Genomic DNA, 18,421 nt, shown 5'->3' on the forward strand with positions numbered 1-18,421 from the left:
CAACACCAACCTCCTTGAGCTTTAAAAATACAAGATAATAATGTTGTTGTGGAAACTTGACACACCAAAAAAAAAAAAAAAAAATATATGCAGATCTCTAGAAAATAATTTAAAAATAATCCAAAAAAAGGAGTTCTTGATTAAAAAAATAAATAAAAAAAAGATGACTATAAAAAACAATTCTAAACATTATTATGGAGATCTGGCTTTAAAAACAAAAAATATGATTCAGGAGATCACGAGAAATAATAAAGAAATAAGTTTGTGAGAACTCTGTGTGAATATCAGCAGCAAAACAAATTCATGATTCTAGCATTATAAAGAACAAAAGAATGCGCTGCATTAAAAGATCCAAAAATTTACAGCGTGTGGAATGTGCTAGCTCCATTACGAACACTAGTTTTACCAGACCGAGCGCTTCTATCCCGTACTTGATTCTGAGCATGCATCATTTTTGGCATGTCGGAATTGCATACAGACGATCGTATTTCCGGCTAGGAACTTTTTCCAACCGAAAAATTGAGAACCTGCTCTCAATCTTTCCGGAATTCCGCCAGCAAAAGTCTAACGGAGCATACACACGGTCGCATTTTCTGACCAAAAGCTCTCATCGGAGTTTTGCTGGCGGCATTTCTGATCGTGTGTATGCGTATTAGTGATGTCATCTCTCTCATTCACGTGTACATTATTCTTGATATATAGACATACCCCTCCCCTTTTTTACCCTCTCTATCTCTGTGATAAAGGGAATACCCTTGAATGGTTGCCAGCCAATCATGAGAGCTGTTGAACCAGGTCTCTGAATTTCCCACAAAATCCAAATACTCCTCGTACAACAGTATCTTTAGTTCACATTACTGAGAATACTACCTTGGAGGTCCTTTTCCTTAATTTAGCTCCCAAGTCCCTAAAATCATTCTTTAGGACACTCCATCTGCCTCTGACTTTGTCATTGGTGCCAATGTGCACCATGATAGCCGGGTCTTCCCCAGTCCTTCCCAGTAATCTGTCCACCAGATCCGTTATGTACTGAACCCGAGTAGACAGCATACAGTTCGGCACTTCAGGTCTTTGTCACAGATTGCCCATTCTGTCCTTCTAAGAATTGAGTCCCCTACCAGCAGAATCTGTCTATCCTTTCCCTTCGCTCCAGGAGAGTCCCTCAGCTCCAGCAGTGCTGGTCCCTGACTGGTTTCACCATTGTCACTTAATGGAGCGTACTTATTGGGATGCTCCAGCCCTGGATCGGCCCCCCTGGCACTTTCCCCTCTATCCTTCCTGACTGTCACCCATCTACTCTTTTCTGGTGCCTGCACCTCTTTCTCCCCACTCACCTCTATGCTGACCGCTGCTGGCATCTGCCGGGTACGTTCCCGACTCTCCTTTAGTATGGAGGGTCTTCTAAGTGCTGACAGTTGCTTCCCTAGATTCAGAACCTGGGCTTCCAGGAAAACAATGTGCTTACATTTTGCACAGCAGTATTTGCCCTCGATCAGATAATCAAGGAATACATACATCCTGCAAGATGTACACAGAGTCGCATCTCCACACCCGCCGGGCATCATACCTACCAATTTAATGAGGATTGGGGATTATACCCTGTCCAAATTACCTAACAACTAGCTTCCTGACACTAATACTCAATACACTACCCAGGTACATAACAAGACAATACACATGTACTTGCAGACCACGTGCACCTGCAGACCCGTGTGCACCCGCAGACCTGCATGCACTCGCAGACCCACGTGCACTCGCAGACCACATGCACTCACAGACCACGTGTACTCACACTACCCAGGTATTCACACTACCCAGGTACACCCAATACACAGGTACACCCAATACACAGGTACACCCAATACACAGGTACACCCAATACACAGGTACACCCAATACACAGGTACACCCAATACACAGGTACACCCAATACACAGGTACACCCAATACACAGGTACACCCAATACACAGGTACACCCAATACACAGGTACACCCAATACACAGGTACACCCAATACACAGGTACACCCAATACACAGGTACACCCAATACACAGGTACTCCCAATACACAGGTACTCCCAATACTCAGGTACTCCCAATACTCAGGTACTCCCAATACTCAGGTAACCACAATACTCAGGTAACCACAATACTCAGGTAACCACAATACTCAGGTACCCACAATACTCAGGTACCCACAATACTCAGGTACCCACAATACTCAGGTACCCACAATACTCAGGTACCCAAATGTTTGCCGTGTCCCCCACATGACTTCTCGCAAACTGCAAACCAGACTTATTAGGAACGTCTATGTTTCTTCTTTTTAACTTATGATGTCTTTGTATCATGTCCCCCCAAGCAGTAGTATATTATATAATATTATATTAGATACTTTACAAGAAAGTCAATTTCATATAAATTATATAGTTCACCTTCACTAAATTCCCACACAATCTCACAGTGAAAAAAGCTTTCAGAATTATAACTTGATTTAACCATGTTTTGTTCCATTGTATTGTTTTCACAGGGCAAAATTTGATCTGTTAATTGACAGGTTCAATTTCTAGGCATACAGTGTCACTTTAAGATGATACATTTTCTGCCATTGCTCTTTAGTATTTCTATCCAATATAGACACCGCCATGCATTTCATAAGCTACTTTCATTCAGAATTAGCCTCCTGTGACAAATAAACCTGCTCTATGCATTGCCAAGTCCCTTTATTACCAATCATTTTGTTTTTTCTTTCATTTTACACCTCATTCATATTCACAGTTTGGAATGTCTTTAAAAGTTGCTTATAAACCCTATTTTTAGGAGGGACAAGGTTTTTGCAAGCATTACATCACAAATTTGGGAATAATATTCTGTGCCAAGATGCTCAGCTGATCCAATTTTAGACATTTCTACATGTTCTATTCGAAACCTAGACATTCTGTTGAAATTAATATGCGTTTGATAGAGTTGTCATTACTGGCTGGCAAGTATAGAAGTGCAGCTTAAGCTCTCTAGGTATAATGATTTTTTCAGACTACGTAAATGAAGAGGAACAGTCATTTGAATTTTCCCTACGGCATTAGATTCTAAGTGAAATGTTTGTAGTATGAATCAATGCATTAACATTAAATAAGTGGCGCAGAAATGAATGTCAATAAAACAAAACTGATTTTAACAAAAATGTTACCTCTATCTTCAAATACACAGAATAAATAGATGATGAATTAAACTGTAAAATGTCACAGTAACACTGGAAACAAGGTTAGCAGAGGTGTGCTTGTTTTTTTTTTTTTTTTTGATAAAATTTGTTTTCTCATCTCACCACAAATATATTATCTTCTACGTTTGTTTTTTGGAACTGTGTCATTGTTATTTAAGAAAATCAGAAGCAAAGTATAAAACATACAGTATTCGAAGGTACAATTTCACGCAGAAAAAAAATAATTTGTAAAATATCACCTTTGAACTTCCTAATTGGAGTAAACAACAGATACCAAGGGGTTTTAAAAATATTGTCTCAATGTGTGTAATATGTTAATTTCCTATGATCATCAGCTCCATGCAGCAGCCATAATGCAGTATTTTCTGATTTACATAGTTGGTAAGGTTGAAAAAAGACACAAGTCCATCAAGTCCAACCTGTATGTGTGTGCTTTTATGTCAATATTACATTGTATATTCCTGTATGTTGTGGTCGTTTAGGTGCCTAATATTTTGTTAATAGTTTGAAATTTGTTAAAAAACTAAAATAATTGCACATGTCTAATGTGTATAATGATGTAATCTTTCGTTGGTTCTATTATAGCTGATTATATCCTTCCAGCTATATACTGATTTATTTATATATATTTGCATATAATTCAGGTCTTGATATCAATTTTCAACGTCCCTATCTACCTACTTCTATGGGTAAGTGGGTTGTTATATGAGACTTTATTCCTGATGGAGATGCGCATGCATTCTCATGTGTATGTGCATGCATAATTTACATACATCATTTGTCTTTTACTTTTTTGGTAATGTACTTGACATCCTTTAAGACAGATGCTGGCGCCGGATTAATCTTCTTAATGTTGTTTGAGTCCTTATTTAGCTAATTAGGTATGATGTTATTGTCATTTATTGTTGTCATTAATTTTGTGTTTTTGTCACTTCTTTTATCACTTCTAAAGCTTTTATTCTGTTATTTATAATTAATGAGTTCACTCTTCTGGGTATATTGTACTGTATTGTTATCTGAGCCACTTTGTGTAAAATATCAATATAATGTTTGTTGCTATTTTGGGTTAACATTTATAGTCCATTGATATTGCCTATTGCTGTTAGTTGCAACCCCTGGTATCAGTTTCCTTTAGATGCAGGCAATCAAGGAGCTGGGTGGGTTCCTCTGATCCTGCCCTCGGCCCACAGCCTTTATTAGACTGCGCCACACTTCCACGCTGGTTACCATCACAGCCGGCCACTTTCTACAGTCCTGACTTCTGCCACTTCACCATCCTAGAAACGGACACTGACACACCATCTATGGGGAATCCTCATGCCTAGCCATGGGATTTATCTACATGCTTGTTTTTATCTAATAATTGTGAATTGCCAATTTGTGCTTTTAATAAATCCTGGAATCTAACCGCTACACTTAGTCTGGCACCCCTCCTGTGTTTTCTTTATTACCTATGTTTTGTTAGTAGTGTAGGAAGCTTGAGTAGATTATTTTACTTGTTTCATGCTATGAACTTGCTGTACAAAGCCCTCCTGCATTGAAACTGTGCTTGCTGCGATTCCGAACAAAAGTGCAGGACAAATCTGTTTGGACTCTTCCTAGATGTCCCTGTATCATGCATGATTTACTGCTGTCAATACCAGTTGAGCCTATGCTTCTTACAACATACTGTATACAAATCTAAATGTGGGCAAATAACAAAAAAAAGAATTTGCCAATGTGCTTGATTTATGAATCAATATACTCATCCCTTACAATATTTTGTGCTTTCAAATGATTAATAGGTAAATGTAACATAAGAAGCATGAAGGTACTTACCGAGAATTTATAAATCTGCTGACGTTCACGGTCAACTGGTTGAAGCAATGTGAGATGGCGAGTAATTCCAGATGAGGTTACTGCAAACACTGTGCTGTAGTCTACCAAATATAGATAGAGCTGGGGATCTTTTGTCTTGTAAAGAAAAGAAAAGAGATGTTGTGTCATTGCAACTAGAGTTTACAACTTAGTAGAATTTTCAAAGCTTTTGCATATTTCAGGTGCACATAAATTAATGAACATACATGTAACAAACTGAGGGTTATTTATGAAAGGCAAATCCACTTTGCACTACAAGTGCACTGCAAATGCACTTGTAAGTGCACTGAAAGTGCACTTGGAAGTGCAGTCGCTGTAAATCTAAGGGCTAGATCTGAAATGAGGGGAAGCTCTGCAGATTTTATCATCCAATCATGTGCAAGCTAAAATGCTGTTTTTTATTTTCCTTGCATGTCCCGCTTAGATCTACATCGACCGAACTTCCAAGTGCACTTGCAGTGCACTTGTAGTGCAAAGTGAATTTGCCTTTCGTAAATAACCCCCATTGTGTCTTACCGGTGCTTAGGTGCGGAGGCTACATTAGTTTTCTTTTTGTTCACCCTATCTTTCTTTTTCTATCTGGTAATAACATACTTCCTATAAAGCAATGTCACCCTAGGCTGCTCACTCCTACATTGAAATACAGAATACCTACCCCTCTCCTCATCTCCGATACAAAAGAGGTTACAGTTCACAGTTCACAGAACAGAGCAGCTTTAATAACAATGCTTTGAGTTTTAGTACAGCACAGGAAGCTGAGTGCACAGGAAGTTAGAAGCCCAATGGGTTTCTTTCAGAATCAACTGTTTTTTTCTGTAATTGTAGTGTTTTTAAAGGTAATACATGGGGCAATATGCTATTGCATATTTGCACATTAACGTATAGTATAGTATTAATAGATTTTGTATATGTTAAGCACAATATCACTTTATTAATATTTTAGTGGAAATTTCTTATTTTTTTATTTTGATAAGTGCAGCGTGTGTACAATTTGGTTTAACATGGGGAAATATGCATGTAATTGAGAGATGTATGGGATGTTTTTCATTAATTTTGTTTATTTTGCACTGTCCTACACTCTAATGCCCCGTACACACAATTGGTTTTTCCGACAATAAATGTTGGATGTGAGCTTGTTGGCTGAAAGTCCGACCGTGTGTATGCTCCATCGAACATTTGTTGTCGGACTTTCCGCCAACAAATGTTGGCTAGCAGGCTCTCAAAACTTTGTTGTCGGAATTTCCGATCGTGTGTACACAAGTCCGACGCACAAAAGTTCATGCATGCTCAAAATCAAGCAGAAGGAGCCGCACTGGCTATTGAACTTCCTTTTTCTCGGTTCGTCGTACATCTTGTACGTCACCACGTTCCCACGCTCATAATTGTTGGCCAAAATTTGTGTGACCTTGTGTATGCAAGACAAGTTGGAGCCAACATCCTTTGAACAAAAATCCACGGTTTTGTTGTCGGAAAGTCCAATCGTGTATACGGGGCATAAATGAACAATTCCCTAGGATTTAACATAGCCCAGTAGTTTCAAGCAATCTGACTGGTTCAAAGGTCACCTAGGATGGTCAGGATGTGTAGTGGCTACTACATATTGCCTTGTCCATGACCGAATGAGTCGCTACCTCACGGACAACAACCTTCTCGACCCCCTACAGTCCAGCTTCCATCCACAACATTCTACTGAAACTGCCCCACTAAAACTCACCAATGACCTACTAACTGCTAAAACCAATGGCCATTACTCCATACTCGTACTCTTAGACCTCTCTGCTGCCTTTGACACAGTTGACCACCTGCTCCTCCTCAGCAAACTACACTCCCTTCGCCTCGGTGATTCTGCTTTATCCTGGTTCTCCTCCTATCTATCTCAGCGCACTTTCAGTGTCACTTACAACTCCATCTCCTCTACTCCTCTTCCTCTCTCTGTTGGGATACCTCAAGGGTTTGTCCTCTTCCCTGGGCCAGTTGATAACCTCCCATGGCTTCCAATATCACCTCTACACCAATGACACCCAGATGTATCTCTCCACTCCTCAACTCACCCCCTCGATCGCATCATGGATCTCAAACTTACTGAATGACATCTCGGTATGAATGTCACACCACTTTCTCAAACTCAGTCTTTCTAAAACTGAGCTTGTAATATTTCCTCCTTCCCAGTCCGCCCCCCATGACTTTACCATTAAGATCAACAGCACAACCATTGGTCCCTCCACACTTGCCAGGGTGCTGGGTGTCATCCTTGACTCTGAACTCTCCTTCAGCTCCCACATCCAATCACTGGCTAAATCCGGCCACCTTAACCTCCGCAACATCTCCAAAATTCAACCCTTCCTGACTAATGACACCACAAAGCAACTTATTCAATACTTGATTATTTCCCGCCTTGACTACTGCAACTCTCTCCTTAATGGCCTACCCTTACGCAGGCTATCCCCCCTTCAGTCTATTATGAATGCAGCTGCTAGACTAATACACCTCACTAATCCACACCTCACTAATCGATCTTTGACTGCTGCCCCTTTCTGCCAATCCTTTCACTGGCTTCCCCTACCCCACCGTATAAAATTCAAAATGCTAACCACAACATACAAGGCCATCCACAACATCACCTCCAGCTACATCACCAACCTCATCTGCAGTTATCGCGCTAATCATCCCGGCCACTCCTCCCAGCACCTCCTGCTCTCTAGCTCCCTTGTTACCTCCTCTCATGCTCGTCTTCAGGACTTCTTCAGAGCCTCTCCCATCCTCGGAATTCCCTGCCCCCGTATATCCGATCAGCCCCTAACCTATCCACCTTTAGGAGATCCCTGAAAACTCATTTATTCAGGGAAGCCTATCCCCTCACCCACCTAACAACCCCATCAAATCATTCCCCACATCTATTACCTTTTGTACCACCACCCCCTCCCTTTAGAATGTAAGCTCTACAAGCAGGGCCCTTCTGTCCCTTCTTTATTGTACTGTAATTGTGCTGTCCCCCCTCTACATTGTAAAGCGCTGCGTAAACTGTTGGCGCTATATAAATCGTTAATAATAATAATGATAATATAGAGATAAGACACGTAGAGAACTACACAGAGAAATAAAAATGCTTTGAAAACTGAATATGTTTATTACCACTTGGAAATGTTCTAATCTGTTGGAGAATCAATGTTCAAGCAGCCATTGCCCCCCTTTCTCAATAAAAAGGGGAAGGACTAGTTAGATCAAGCAGACAAGGTATACAATGTGCAGAAATTCCTATGCCTGGCAAAGGATATTATAAAGTGGGTAGATCTTGTATAATGAGATGTTGTTAATAATAGAAATTGTGTAGAAAACAACACATATTTTATAACTAGTTAAATTCGTACATGATCTGGATGCTGTATGTGCCAAGAACAGTCTTGAATATTTTAGGCCAATGGGATTTAGTTACAATGAGCTTCTAAAATATTAACCCATCTGCAATATTACAAGTAAATGTTTAAAAAAAAATGAAAAAAAAAAAAAACACATTACTAGAAAGATCAAACAATACATGACATGCCAAGGGTGGCGTATGCATCTAGGCTCTAACAGCTGAATCGTAAACCTTACTGATCCTACTGTTAAGGATATTTTGTGAAACCATTACTAGGGATGAGCTGGGGTTGGGCTGAACCTTCAGCTTTAGCAGAAAATAAGTCATTTAGCAGTGGTATTACTACTTCTATATATGATAGCCTACTGCTCAGACTGGATGTTAAGGAGCCAGCAGCTGCTGACATCCCACCAATCATGGTTATCCCTGCCCAGCCTATTCAGCTGTCATCCAGGGATTCCCAGCTGACGAGTGAATATAAGCATAGGAGAGGGGTTGTGCAGTAGAAATAAAAACTGTGTGGGTGCCATGGCATGGTGATCTTTGGGTCATTATAGATCAAATATGGTTTAGTCCATATTTGAACAATGATGTCACCTGAAACCTGACAAACATTCTTACAAATGCAAATAAAAAAAAATCATTTGAATTCAAAATTTTTATTTGTTCATTCTATTTTTTCATTAGTTGAAGAATAACCCCACTTTTGTTTAAAAAAAAAAAAAAGAAAAAAACAACAACCCCCTCTGGGTATTCTATGTACAATGCAATCATTTTAACCAGCTGAAGAAAAACATCACTTTCATTATGCAGGTCGTTGGGAACAGTACCTAAATGCTAGCTAAAAGCATGAAAAAGGCCCAAATCCTCCTCCGGTTTCCAGCTCCTCAAGTTTCCCCTTTACTCCCACTATACAAAATGTATAACTCCTACCCTTCCAGATGATGTATTTGGGCCCTTTTTGTGAACCTACAGTTTGTGCTGTACCAAAGTGGACAGTTCCTGGTTGGCATTTCTTCAACCAAAAGGCCATACCTGTCCTTCAACATTATGTGGGGGGGGTAATGTTTCCACATTGCTGGGCCATGAGGTCAGCAGGAGGGTTCAGCAAGTATGGACAGGGTAACAGCTGGTGACACTGCAGTCACCTCCATCATTTCCTCCTTAATGCTTTCTTTGGGTGAGTCATCCTCTGAACCACCAACCCCCGACAAATATTCAAAGGCTATGCAATGGTTAAGGAAAAACAATGCCACAGGACAGGAGCCACAATGGGGCAGAGATTCTGTCAGCTCTGCAGGGGCAGGGATGAGGTAATTAACTCCATGCCATCCTCTACCAGGAAATGTTGCTTATGAAAACAGCACCATCAACCTGCTATGTGCCTTTAGCAGGGTGAAATTCAGTGGGAGCTCTCTGCCCACAACCTGCCTGATATGCCACATGCCCACGCGGTGGAACTCTACCTTGGCTATGCTGTAGGGGCTGCACATGCAGCAGGTCATGAATGAGTACCTATGCAAGTAATACATGATGACAGGCTGGGTGAAAGTCAGGTTCTTCACCCTGAATCAGTCGCTCTTCATGCAGGATGCATGCACTTTACTGCCATTGTTTAAGGTGGCAAAATGAGCTCTGGTAATGCTGGGGCAGATATTGTGCGCAGTGGAGGAACAGCCACTATATCCAGATACCATCCCTGTGAGGCCTCAGTAGATACAAGAGGAGCAAAAAGAGTAACAGAAGGATGGTTGCTGTTGTGGCATTTCAGAAGAGGAGAAGGACATGGGGCAGACCTGCAGATGTAGGTTTTATCTTTCGCTAACCTCGGGAGTTGTACGTAAGTGAGGGAGAATAGTTGTTATCCTTCTCGACTCAGATTCCTTTGACTTTGGCAACTTGTAGTGGGTGGGCTCATATTTGTTTCAGAGCCCGCAAAAGGAATCTAGATTTTGTCGCATCAAAGACAGAGAAAATATTGGTTGGTACCCCACTGGATCCACATTACAGAAGGAAAACCACTGAACTCATCCTGTCCCCATAGAATGAGCAAAAGATGAAACATCTAAAGGACATGCTGTAAAGGAACCTTTTTCCAGATGCTGCCAGTGTCTTGTCACACAGACAATATGGCTTAGACCCTGCTGTCATTGAAAGGTTGGGCAGCAGTGGGGGTAGCTATCTAAGCAAGGCATTCAAAAAAATTTTCTGTACTCAGAGCTCAGGACTATCCACTGCCAGCAGCTATCAGCAGCAGCTGACATCATGTGGTGGAGAAGCACATGGGGACAAGGGCAGATGTTGACAACCTTCCAAAAGATGACCCCCTTTATTTTGGGGTAATGAAGATGAACTACAGCATGCAATCAACCTGTTAGGCTGTCTGGCAGCCACTGTACTCTCCGAACATACATTTAATGCTAGTCAGTCTAACCTTGGACAAAGCTGACAAAGCCCCTACTGCAGATGCAGCAGATTACATTTTTGGGGGATTTTGTCACCCAGAGTATTTATTTTCAGCACCTCCTAAGCCTCTTTTTTTATCACTGCAGTTCTTAAATAAATCCAGCATCCTGCCTCCGTTGCCATCTCCTTCCCCCATGAGCACCACCAGCTACTATTAACACCTCCTAACACTGTCAGCCCGGCAGTGTTAACATATACTGCCACTGCTTTTTAAGTTTGAGTCTGCCTTCTCTCTCATTCTTCAATTGACTTCTATGCTAATTTATACAGTATGTCTCTGAAAACATATAAGTACAATTGAATATTTTGGGCTGAAATAGGACATCTCTCTTCTTCCAAAATATTGTTCCTTTGAAAAAGATTATATTCTGTGCATAAAATCTTTACAATGTTTAACCTGTCTCTAGAAATAAACTACTTTGTAATTTTATTATTATGGCTATATTAGGGATACTCTCTCCTATTAAAAAATGATATTACCATTAGTATTATTAGTACCATTATAATTTATTATCTTTAAAAATTGCATATTTTTTATATTGCCTTTAGAGCCACTGCAAAATGGCCTCTCCTTGTTGAATGATGTTCATTTTTTTTACTTTGGTACATGTTCAGTAGGTTAGTGTTCAGCTCCCATGCCCTTTTTGTCAATCCCCAAGCTTTTAACTTAGAAAATAGTCATTGCTAAAAATTAATGTTTGACTGCCATTGATTTCAATGAGTTCAGATTCCGGACCTGGTATGTTTGGCTTATCACTAATAAACAGATACAATGTGCTTTGTTTGGGGGCTTCCTGGCAAGGTGTCCTTCCCCATGTAGATTGCACATGGCCTAGTATGTTTCAGGGGGAAACGTTTGCTTTAGTACAATGTACAGGTTGACGTTATCCCCCAAGCATGTTATATACTGTAAAGCCGCGTACACACAAGCGGAATGTCCGACAGAAAAAGTCCAACGGAAGCTTTTCATCGTCTATTCCGATCGTGTGTATGCCTCATCTGACTTTTTTTTTTTTTTAAATTCTGATGGACCTAGAAATGGAGCATGTTCTAAATATTTCCGATGGAACCAATTCCTATCGGGAAGACCGCGTGTCTGTATGCTGTTCCGACGGACTGAAAATGATGCATGATCTGAAGCAAGTACGATACGGAAGCTACTGGCTATTGAACTTCCTTTTTCTAGTCCCATCGTAGGTGTTGTACGTAACCTCATTCTGGATGGTCAGACTTTGGTCGGACTTTGGTTTGACCTTGTGTAGGCAAGACCGCTTGAATGGAATTCCGTCAGCGTTCCATCGGAGAAACCTTCGGAGTTTATTCTGATGGCAAAACCGGTCGTGTGTACAGGGCATAAAGCAATTGTGTATTTTTCATGTTGTCCTTTAAGCCTTTTTAAAACAGCTGTTCCTCGCTAAATGATTTATTTTTATTTTTTTGTATTGGTACATGCCCCCCATGGCAGTGCCTAGCTACCCATGTCCCTTGATAATTAATTTCCTATTAGCTAAAGTGGAAAATTATGCCAAACCTGTTAATTAAACCAAGGCAGATCTGACCATCATTATTTACATTTCATATTTATTTCAGCTCAAATGAAATTGTGATGACACCTTATTGTATGCCCTACGTGAGATAATCAGGTGGATTTATGAAAATAGAAAATGTTGAGTTTAAAGATAAAGACCAAAAAGGATTTTTTTATTCTTCTTTTTTTTGTTTATTTTGTTTTGAAGTGTAGGTATACTGTATATTCTTTTTCCAATAAACAATAAGAACAACTGTTTGTTAGTTGTTGTGAGCCACTGGTTTGATCTGAAGTTTTGCTTGTTCTGTGAAAGGCAACAGCAGTAATACTAACATCTTCCTGTTCAGGTTGGCTGTTAGGGCACCCAAGATCAACAGCATTCTAACAATCATAACTCATATCCACTCATCTCAAAGGGGATTACCAGCTGACAAAACGTAAACAAAGGGAACAGTATGAGAACTTCTTTGGAAAAGCACCTTGTACCCATGTTGATGAGGACAAGGGCCTCTTCCTCACAACCCTGGCATGGAGGTTGTGAGAGTCTGTGGACTGGGGGACTTAATGGAATCTTGAAACCCCCTTAAAAATAAGATGGTCCCCAGATGCTGCCCCCCATGTGAAAGAGTAAGGGGTACAAATGCACCATGAAATAAATGCATCAACAATCACATTGTCCAATGATGCAAAACCTTGTCAATCATGATGAACGATGCAGACTGGCAGCAAAAAAAAAAAAAAATAGGATTTTTATAACAGCTTACCTGTAAAATCCTTTTCTTGGAGTACATCATGGGACACAGAGCCTTAAGTAATTACTTAATGGGTTATAGGCCACCTTCAGGTGATGGACACTGGTATACCCAATCCAGGAAGTTCACTCCCTATATAACCCCTCTTCCTTCCAGGAGCACATCAGCTTTTGTAGCAAAGCAATATACTTAAATCCTAAAAGAGGGGAGGGACCACTGTGTCCCGTGATGTACTCCAAGAAAAGGATTTTACAGGTAAGCTGTTATAAAAATCCTATTTTCTTTATCGTACATCATGGGACACAAGGCCTTAAGTAATTACTTAATAGGACGTCCAATAGCAATGCTACTTGAGGGGAGGGAGACACAACCCAGAGGGTACCCCCAGACTTGAGGACCTATATTGCTGCCTGCAGCACACTGCACCTGAAGGCGATATCCTCATACCTCCTCACATCCACCTGATAAAATTTTGTGAATGTATGCACTGAAGACCAAGTTGCGGCCTTACAGATCGGAGCAATGGAGGCCAGGTGACGTACTGCCCAAGAAGCCCTGGTAGAGTGCGCCTTAACTTGAAAAGGGGGAATCTTACCCCTTAAATTATAAGTTTGAATTATAACTTGCCGAATCCACTTAGCAACAGCGGATTTCAATGCTGCCTGTCCTTTCTTAGGACCCTCTAGCAGAATAAATAAGACTTCAGTCTTACGAATCTGAGCAGTTGTCTTTAGATAGATTTTCACTGCTCTCACCACATCAAGACAATGTAGTGACTTTTCTTCCCTGGAACATGGTTTTGGAAAAAACGATGGCAGGACAATATCTTGGTTCAGGTGAAAACCTGAAACCACTTTTGGCAAGGGCGTAACACCACCCTGTCCTCGTTAATAATCAAACATGGCTCTTTACAAGAAAGAGCAGCCAATTCTGAAAACCTGCTTGCTGAGGATATAGCAACCAAAAATACCAACTTCCTTGTTTAAAAGGACTAAGGGAATATGTTGTATTGGTTCAAATGGATGTTATTGTAACACAGACAAAACTAAGTTCAAAACCCAAGGGTTCAAGGGAGGTTTAACTGGCAGGTTAAGCTGCATCACCCCTTGCATAAAACCCCGAATGTGTAGCAAGCGGTCTTTGAAATAAGACCGATAAAGCTGAGACTTGGCCTATAATAGTACTCAAGGCCAATTTAATTTCTACCCCTAATTGTAGAAAGGCAAGAATTCTGTCTATGATATATCTCCAAGGGTGCCAACCCTTGGATTCACATCAGGAAACGTAAGCCCTCCAGACCCTATAATAAATAGTTCGGGAAGCTGGCTTCCTTGCATTAATCAGGGTAGAGATAGCTGACCCGGAAAGCCCATGTTTCTTCAGAACGTGGGTTTCAATACCAAGGCCGTTAAATTTAGAGACCGTAAGGTAGGATGGAATATCGGTCCCTGTGAGAGCAGATCTGGCCGTAGTGGGAGGGACCATCCACTGTCATCTTTACGATTTCTGCATACCATGACCTTCTGTGCCACGCTGGTGCTACCAGAATTACTGGCTTTCTTTCCAGCTTGATCCTGCAAAGAAGTCGAGGCAGCAACTGAATAGGGGGATATGCATAGATCAGTGAGAACTGATCCCACAGGGTCACCAACGCATCTGTTCTGCATGCGAGTGGATCCCTTGTTCTGGCCACAAAGTTGACTAACTTCATGTTGAACCTGGACGCTATCTATCGCATCTTTGGCAAACAGCCCAAAATATGTCAGGGTGAAGAGACCATTCCCCTGGGAATAACTGCTGGTGAATCAAGTAGTCCGCCTGCCAATTCTCTACTCCCGGAATGAAGGCTGCCGATAGGCATGGAATATTCCTTTCTGCCCAAGTTAGGAATATTCTTCACCTCACTTTGCGCTGAGAGACTCTTGGTGCCCCCTTGGTGATTGATATAGGCTACAGCTGTGGCATTGTCGGATTGGATCCTGACAGGACAATCCCATAACCTTGAAGTCCAGGCCTTCGGAGCCAGACGCACTGCCCAAATCTCTAGGATATTGAGGGGCAAGGTTCTTTCGGCTCTTGACCACTGTCCCGGGACAGTTGTCTCTTCTACTACTGCTCCCCAGCCTGAAAGGCTGGCAGCTGTCGTTATCACTTTCCAGATAACTGGTCTGAAGGATTTTCCTTTCAGCAGATTCTGGGTTAGTAACCACCAAGTGAGGCTTTGGGACACACTTGGGGACAGCCGCATTGGCAAGTCTAAAGCTTGAATTGTTTTGTTCCAAGTAGACAGGATACTGTTTTGCAATAGTCTTGAATGGAACCGGGCATAGGGAAATGCGTTGAATGAAGCCACCATGGTTCCTAGCAACCTCATGCAAAGGCCAATGAAGGGATTGCCTTTTGACCTGACCATCCACACCAGCTCTCTTATGGAGTTGATCTTTGCCTGAGGCAAGAATACCTTTTCCTGGGCTGTGTCTATGATCAGACCCAAGTCCTCCAGCCTTTTTAGTGGTATTAGGGAGATTTCTCTAGGTTGAGAATCCAACCCAAACTTTCCAGGTAACTGGTTGTAATGCATATACTTTGCTCCAAACGAGCCACCGACTGGTCTATTAGCAATAGATCATCTGGGTACACCACGACTGTTATGCCCTGCTCCCTTAACCTGGCTAGAGGTGGGGCCAGTACTTTTGTGAACACCCAGGGTTCTGTAGCTAGCCTTAAGGGCAAGGCTACAAACTGAAAATGCTGCTGTTCTAACTCAAACAGCAGAAACCTTTGGTGAGCGTGAAATATAGTAACATGCAGATATGCATCCCTGATGTCGATAGATGCCAGAAGTTCTCCTCCTAGGGGGATAGAAACTACTGACCTGATTGTCACCATGTGAAAGGAGCGGATCTTTAGGAAATGATTTAGATTTTTTAGATCTAGAATGGGTCTGATATTTCCATTTGGTTTTGGTACCATAAAAAGATTTGAATAAAACTCCAAACCTTGCTCTTTTGCGGGTAACTGTATGATCATCCCTTGAGATATTAATTGGTCTAGTGCCTGAAACAGAGATTGTCTTTTCTCTGGATCTTTGGGAATGCTTGATCTCAGGAAACGAGACAGTGGAAGTCCCGAAATTCCAGCTTGTACTCCAGCGTTACCGTGGAGATGACCCAACTGTCCTCAATTTCCCATTGCCAGACTTCTGAAAGCTGCAGAAGTCTTCCCCCCACCTTGGTGAGGGGGGTGCCTCTTCATGATGAGGCTTTAGGATTCTGCTTTGCAGGTTTCCAGCCCCAGGACTTCTTTTGAGTCTGGGCCTGACCCTGAGGTTTTCCCTTAGAGTCTGATGGTGGAAGCCATCGCCACTGCCTAGAGGCGGAAGCCCCTGGCCCAGGGGGAAGCGCCCGTTTAAATGAAGGGCGTTTATACTTTCTTTTGACTGGCAAAAAAGTACTTTTCCCACCAGAAATTGCTTGGATATATTTGTCCAAACCTTCCCCAAATAGCCGCCTTCCATGAAAAGGGAACCCAGTTAGGAGGTTTTTACATGGTGTTTCGGCTGACCAACTTTTTAACCACAGGATTCTATGCATATGTACTAGCATAAGCTTAAGGCAGGACACCTGGTGAATCAAATCTTTAATGGCATCTATGGCAAAGCGTAATGCTTTTGGTAGTTTTGGTAGGCAATTCCTGGGCTTGTTGTGCAGGAACCTCTTTAAGGGCCTGTTTAAATTGGTCCTTTAGGGATTAACAGACACCTATTGCAGCGACTGCAGGCTGAGTAACGGCACCTGCCAAGGAAAAAGTAGATTTTAACAGGAATTCCAACCTTTTATCTCTTGGATCTTTAAGCATTTGTGCATTGTCTACTGGACAAGTTAGGCTTTTATTCATGCTGGAAATTGCAGCGTTAACTGCTGGTACTTTTCATTTCTTGGTGAATTTCTCCTCCATGGGATAGAGAACTGAAAATCTCTTTGGAGGGAGAAAATGCTTATCTGGGTGGTCCAATTCAGAAAAAATAAGCTGTTCTAGTAATGCATGCACAGAAAATGCAAAGGCTGTGAGGGTTTTAAGGAACCCAAGGAAGAAACCAAGATTTCAGGAGACTCCATTAGGTGTAGCATGAAAGTAGAATGAACCATCTCCGTAAGAGATTGTATCAACAGTTTCTCAGATTGAGAGGCTGAAAAAGTTTCATCTACCGTTGTTTCTTCCGCAGAGGAATCATCGGTTTGTCTTTCCTCCTGATCACCTGAGGGTAACACCTCATCCTGTGCCCACTGTTCCCCTTGCAAAGGGTCTGAAGTGGGGGAGGGGGATCTAGCATGCTTCCTATCCATTTGAATGGAGGATGCAATTAAAGCCACAAATTTTCCTTCCAGACCCTGCAGGGTGGAGGAAAGGACATCTTCAGTCACGTATACAGAGGCTGAGATGTGAGAAGCAGTTGCACCATCCACTTGTTCCAATGGCTCACCCTGGCTTGCCATAATTGGTAATTCAGGTAAGAATGACAGCGTGGAAATGTGACTCGAGATCCTATCGCCTGGGGGTGAAACCTTTGGTACTTTTTGGTCTTTGTGGTGTCTTTTTTAGCAGGCATAGTCCTAAGCACTAAAACAGAGGCACTATACAATTGCTCTGAACATAGTCATGGCAGTAAAGCTGCTATTAATTTCAGCCTAGTGCTGGGAAAAAAGTGTCCTTCCTGTATCAGGAATGCCAGTTGCAACCCTCACGTGCCCCACAGCTCCTGTGTCTCTGTGTGCAGACTGCTTGTTTCCTCCACGTCAGCCAAGGAAAGACTGTCCCAGCTGTGTTTTAAATATTGTTGCCTACCGTGCATCCTCGTGGACGTTGCATGGCACTGTGCTTAGGCCCTGCGCGGGCTCTTTCGGGTCTACAGACCCAACACAGGGGGGGGGGAGGGGAGGCAGAGCCCTGTTACCAGCAGGAGAGAAAAAAACAACAGCAACAGTAACAGCAACAATAGCAGTAACAGTAACCATGTGAAATGTAAGGGGGGTACACCACTGATGTTCCCCTAACTCTCCGGTCCCTTCAGGGGGGAAAAAAAGAAAGCATTTTGGCAGATTGATTTACCTGAAAAAATCCCCCTGCACAAGCTGCTGTGGCCACACAGAGACTGACTGAGTTTTACAGTGAAGACAACAGATTAAGGTATGTGCATAGACTTCCTCTAGTGGAGAATTAAGGCATAGCAACATTTTTT

General features: G+C 41.9%; 1 protein-coding gene across 1 annotated transcript in view; it reads right to left on the reverse strand.

Moving 5' to 3' along the window:
* Nucleotides 1-18,421, reverse strand: part of PCDH15 (protocadherin related 15) — a 2,079,434-nt gene that overhangs the window by 931,858 nt on the left and 1,129,155 nt on the right. The window contains exon 13 of the mRNA XM_073596339.1: nt 5,040-5,174. Coding sequence (XP_073452440.1) covers nt 5,040-5,174 — 135 coding nt within the window. The remainder of the gene's footprint in view (nt 1-5,039; nt 5,175-18,421) is intronic.

This window comes from Aquarana catesbeiana, linkage group LG08 (assembly GCF_042186555.1).
Source record: "Aquarana catesbeiana isolate 2022-GZ linkage group LG08, ASM4218655v1, whole genome shotgun sequence".
NCBI classification, from domain to species: Eukaryota; Metazoa; Chordata; class Amphibia; order Anura; family Ranidae; genus Aquarana; species Aquarana catesbeiana.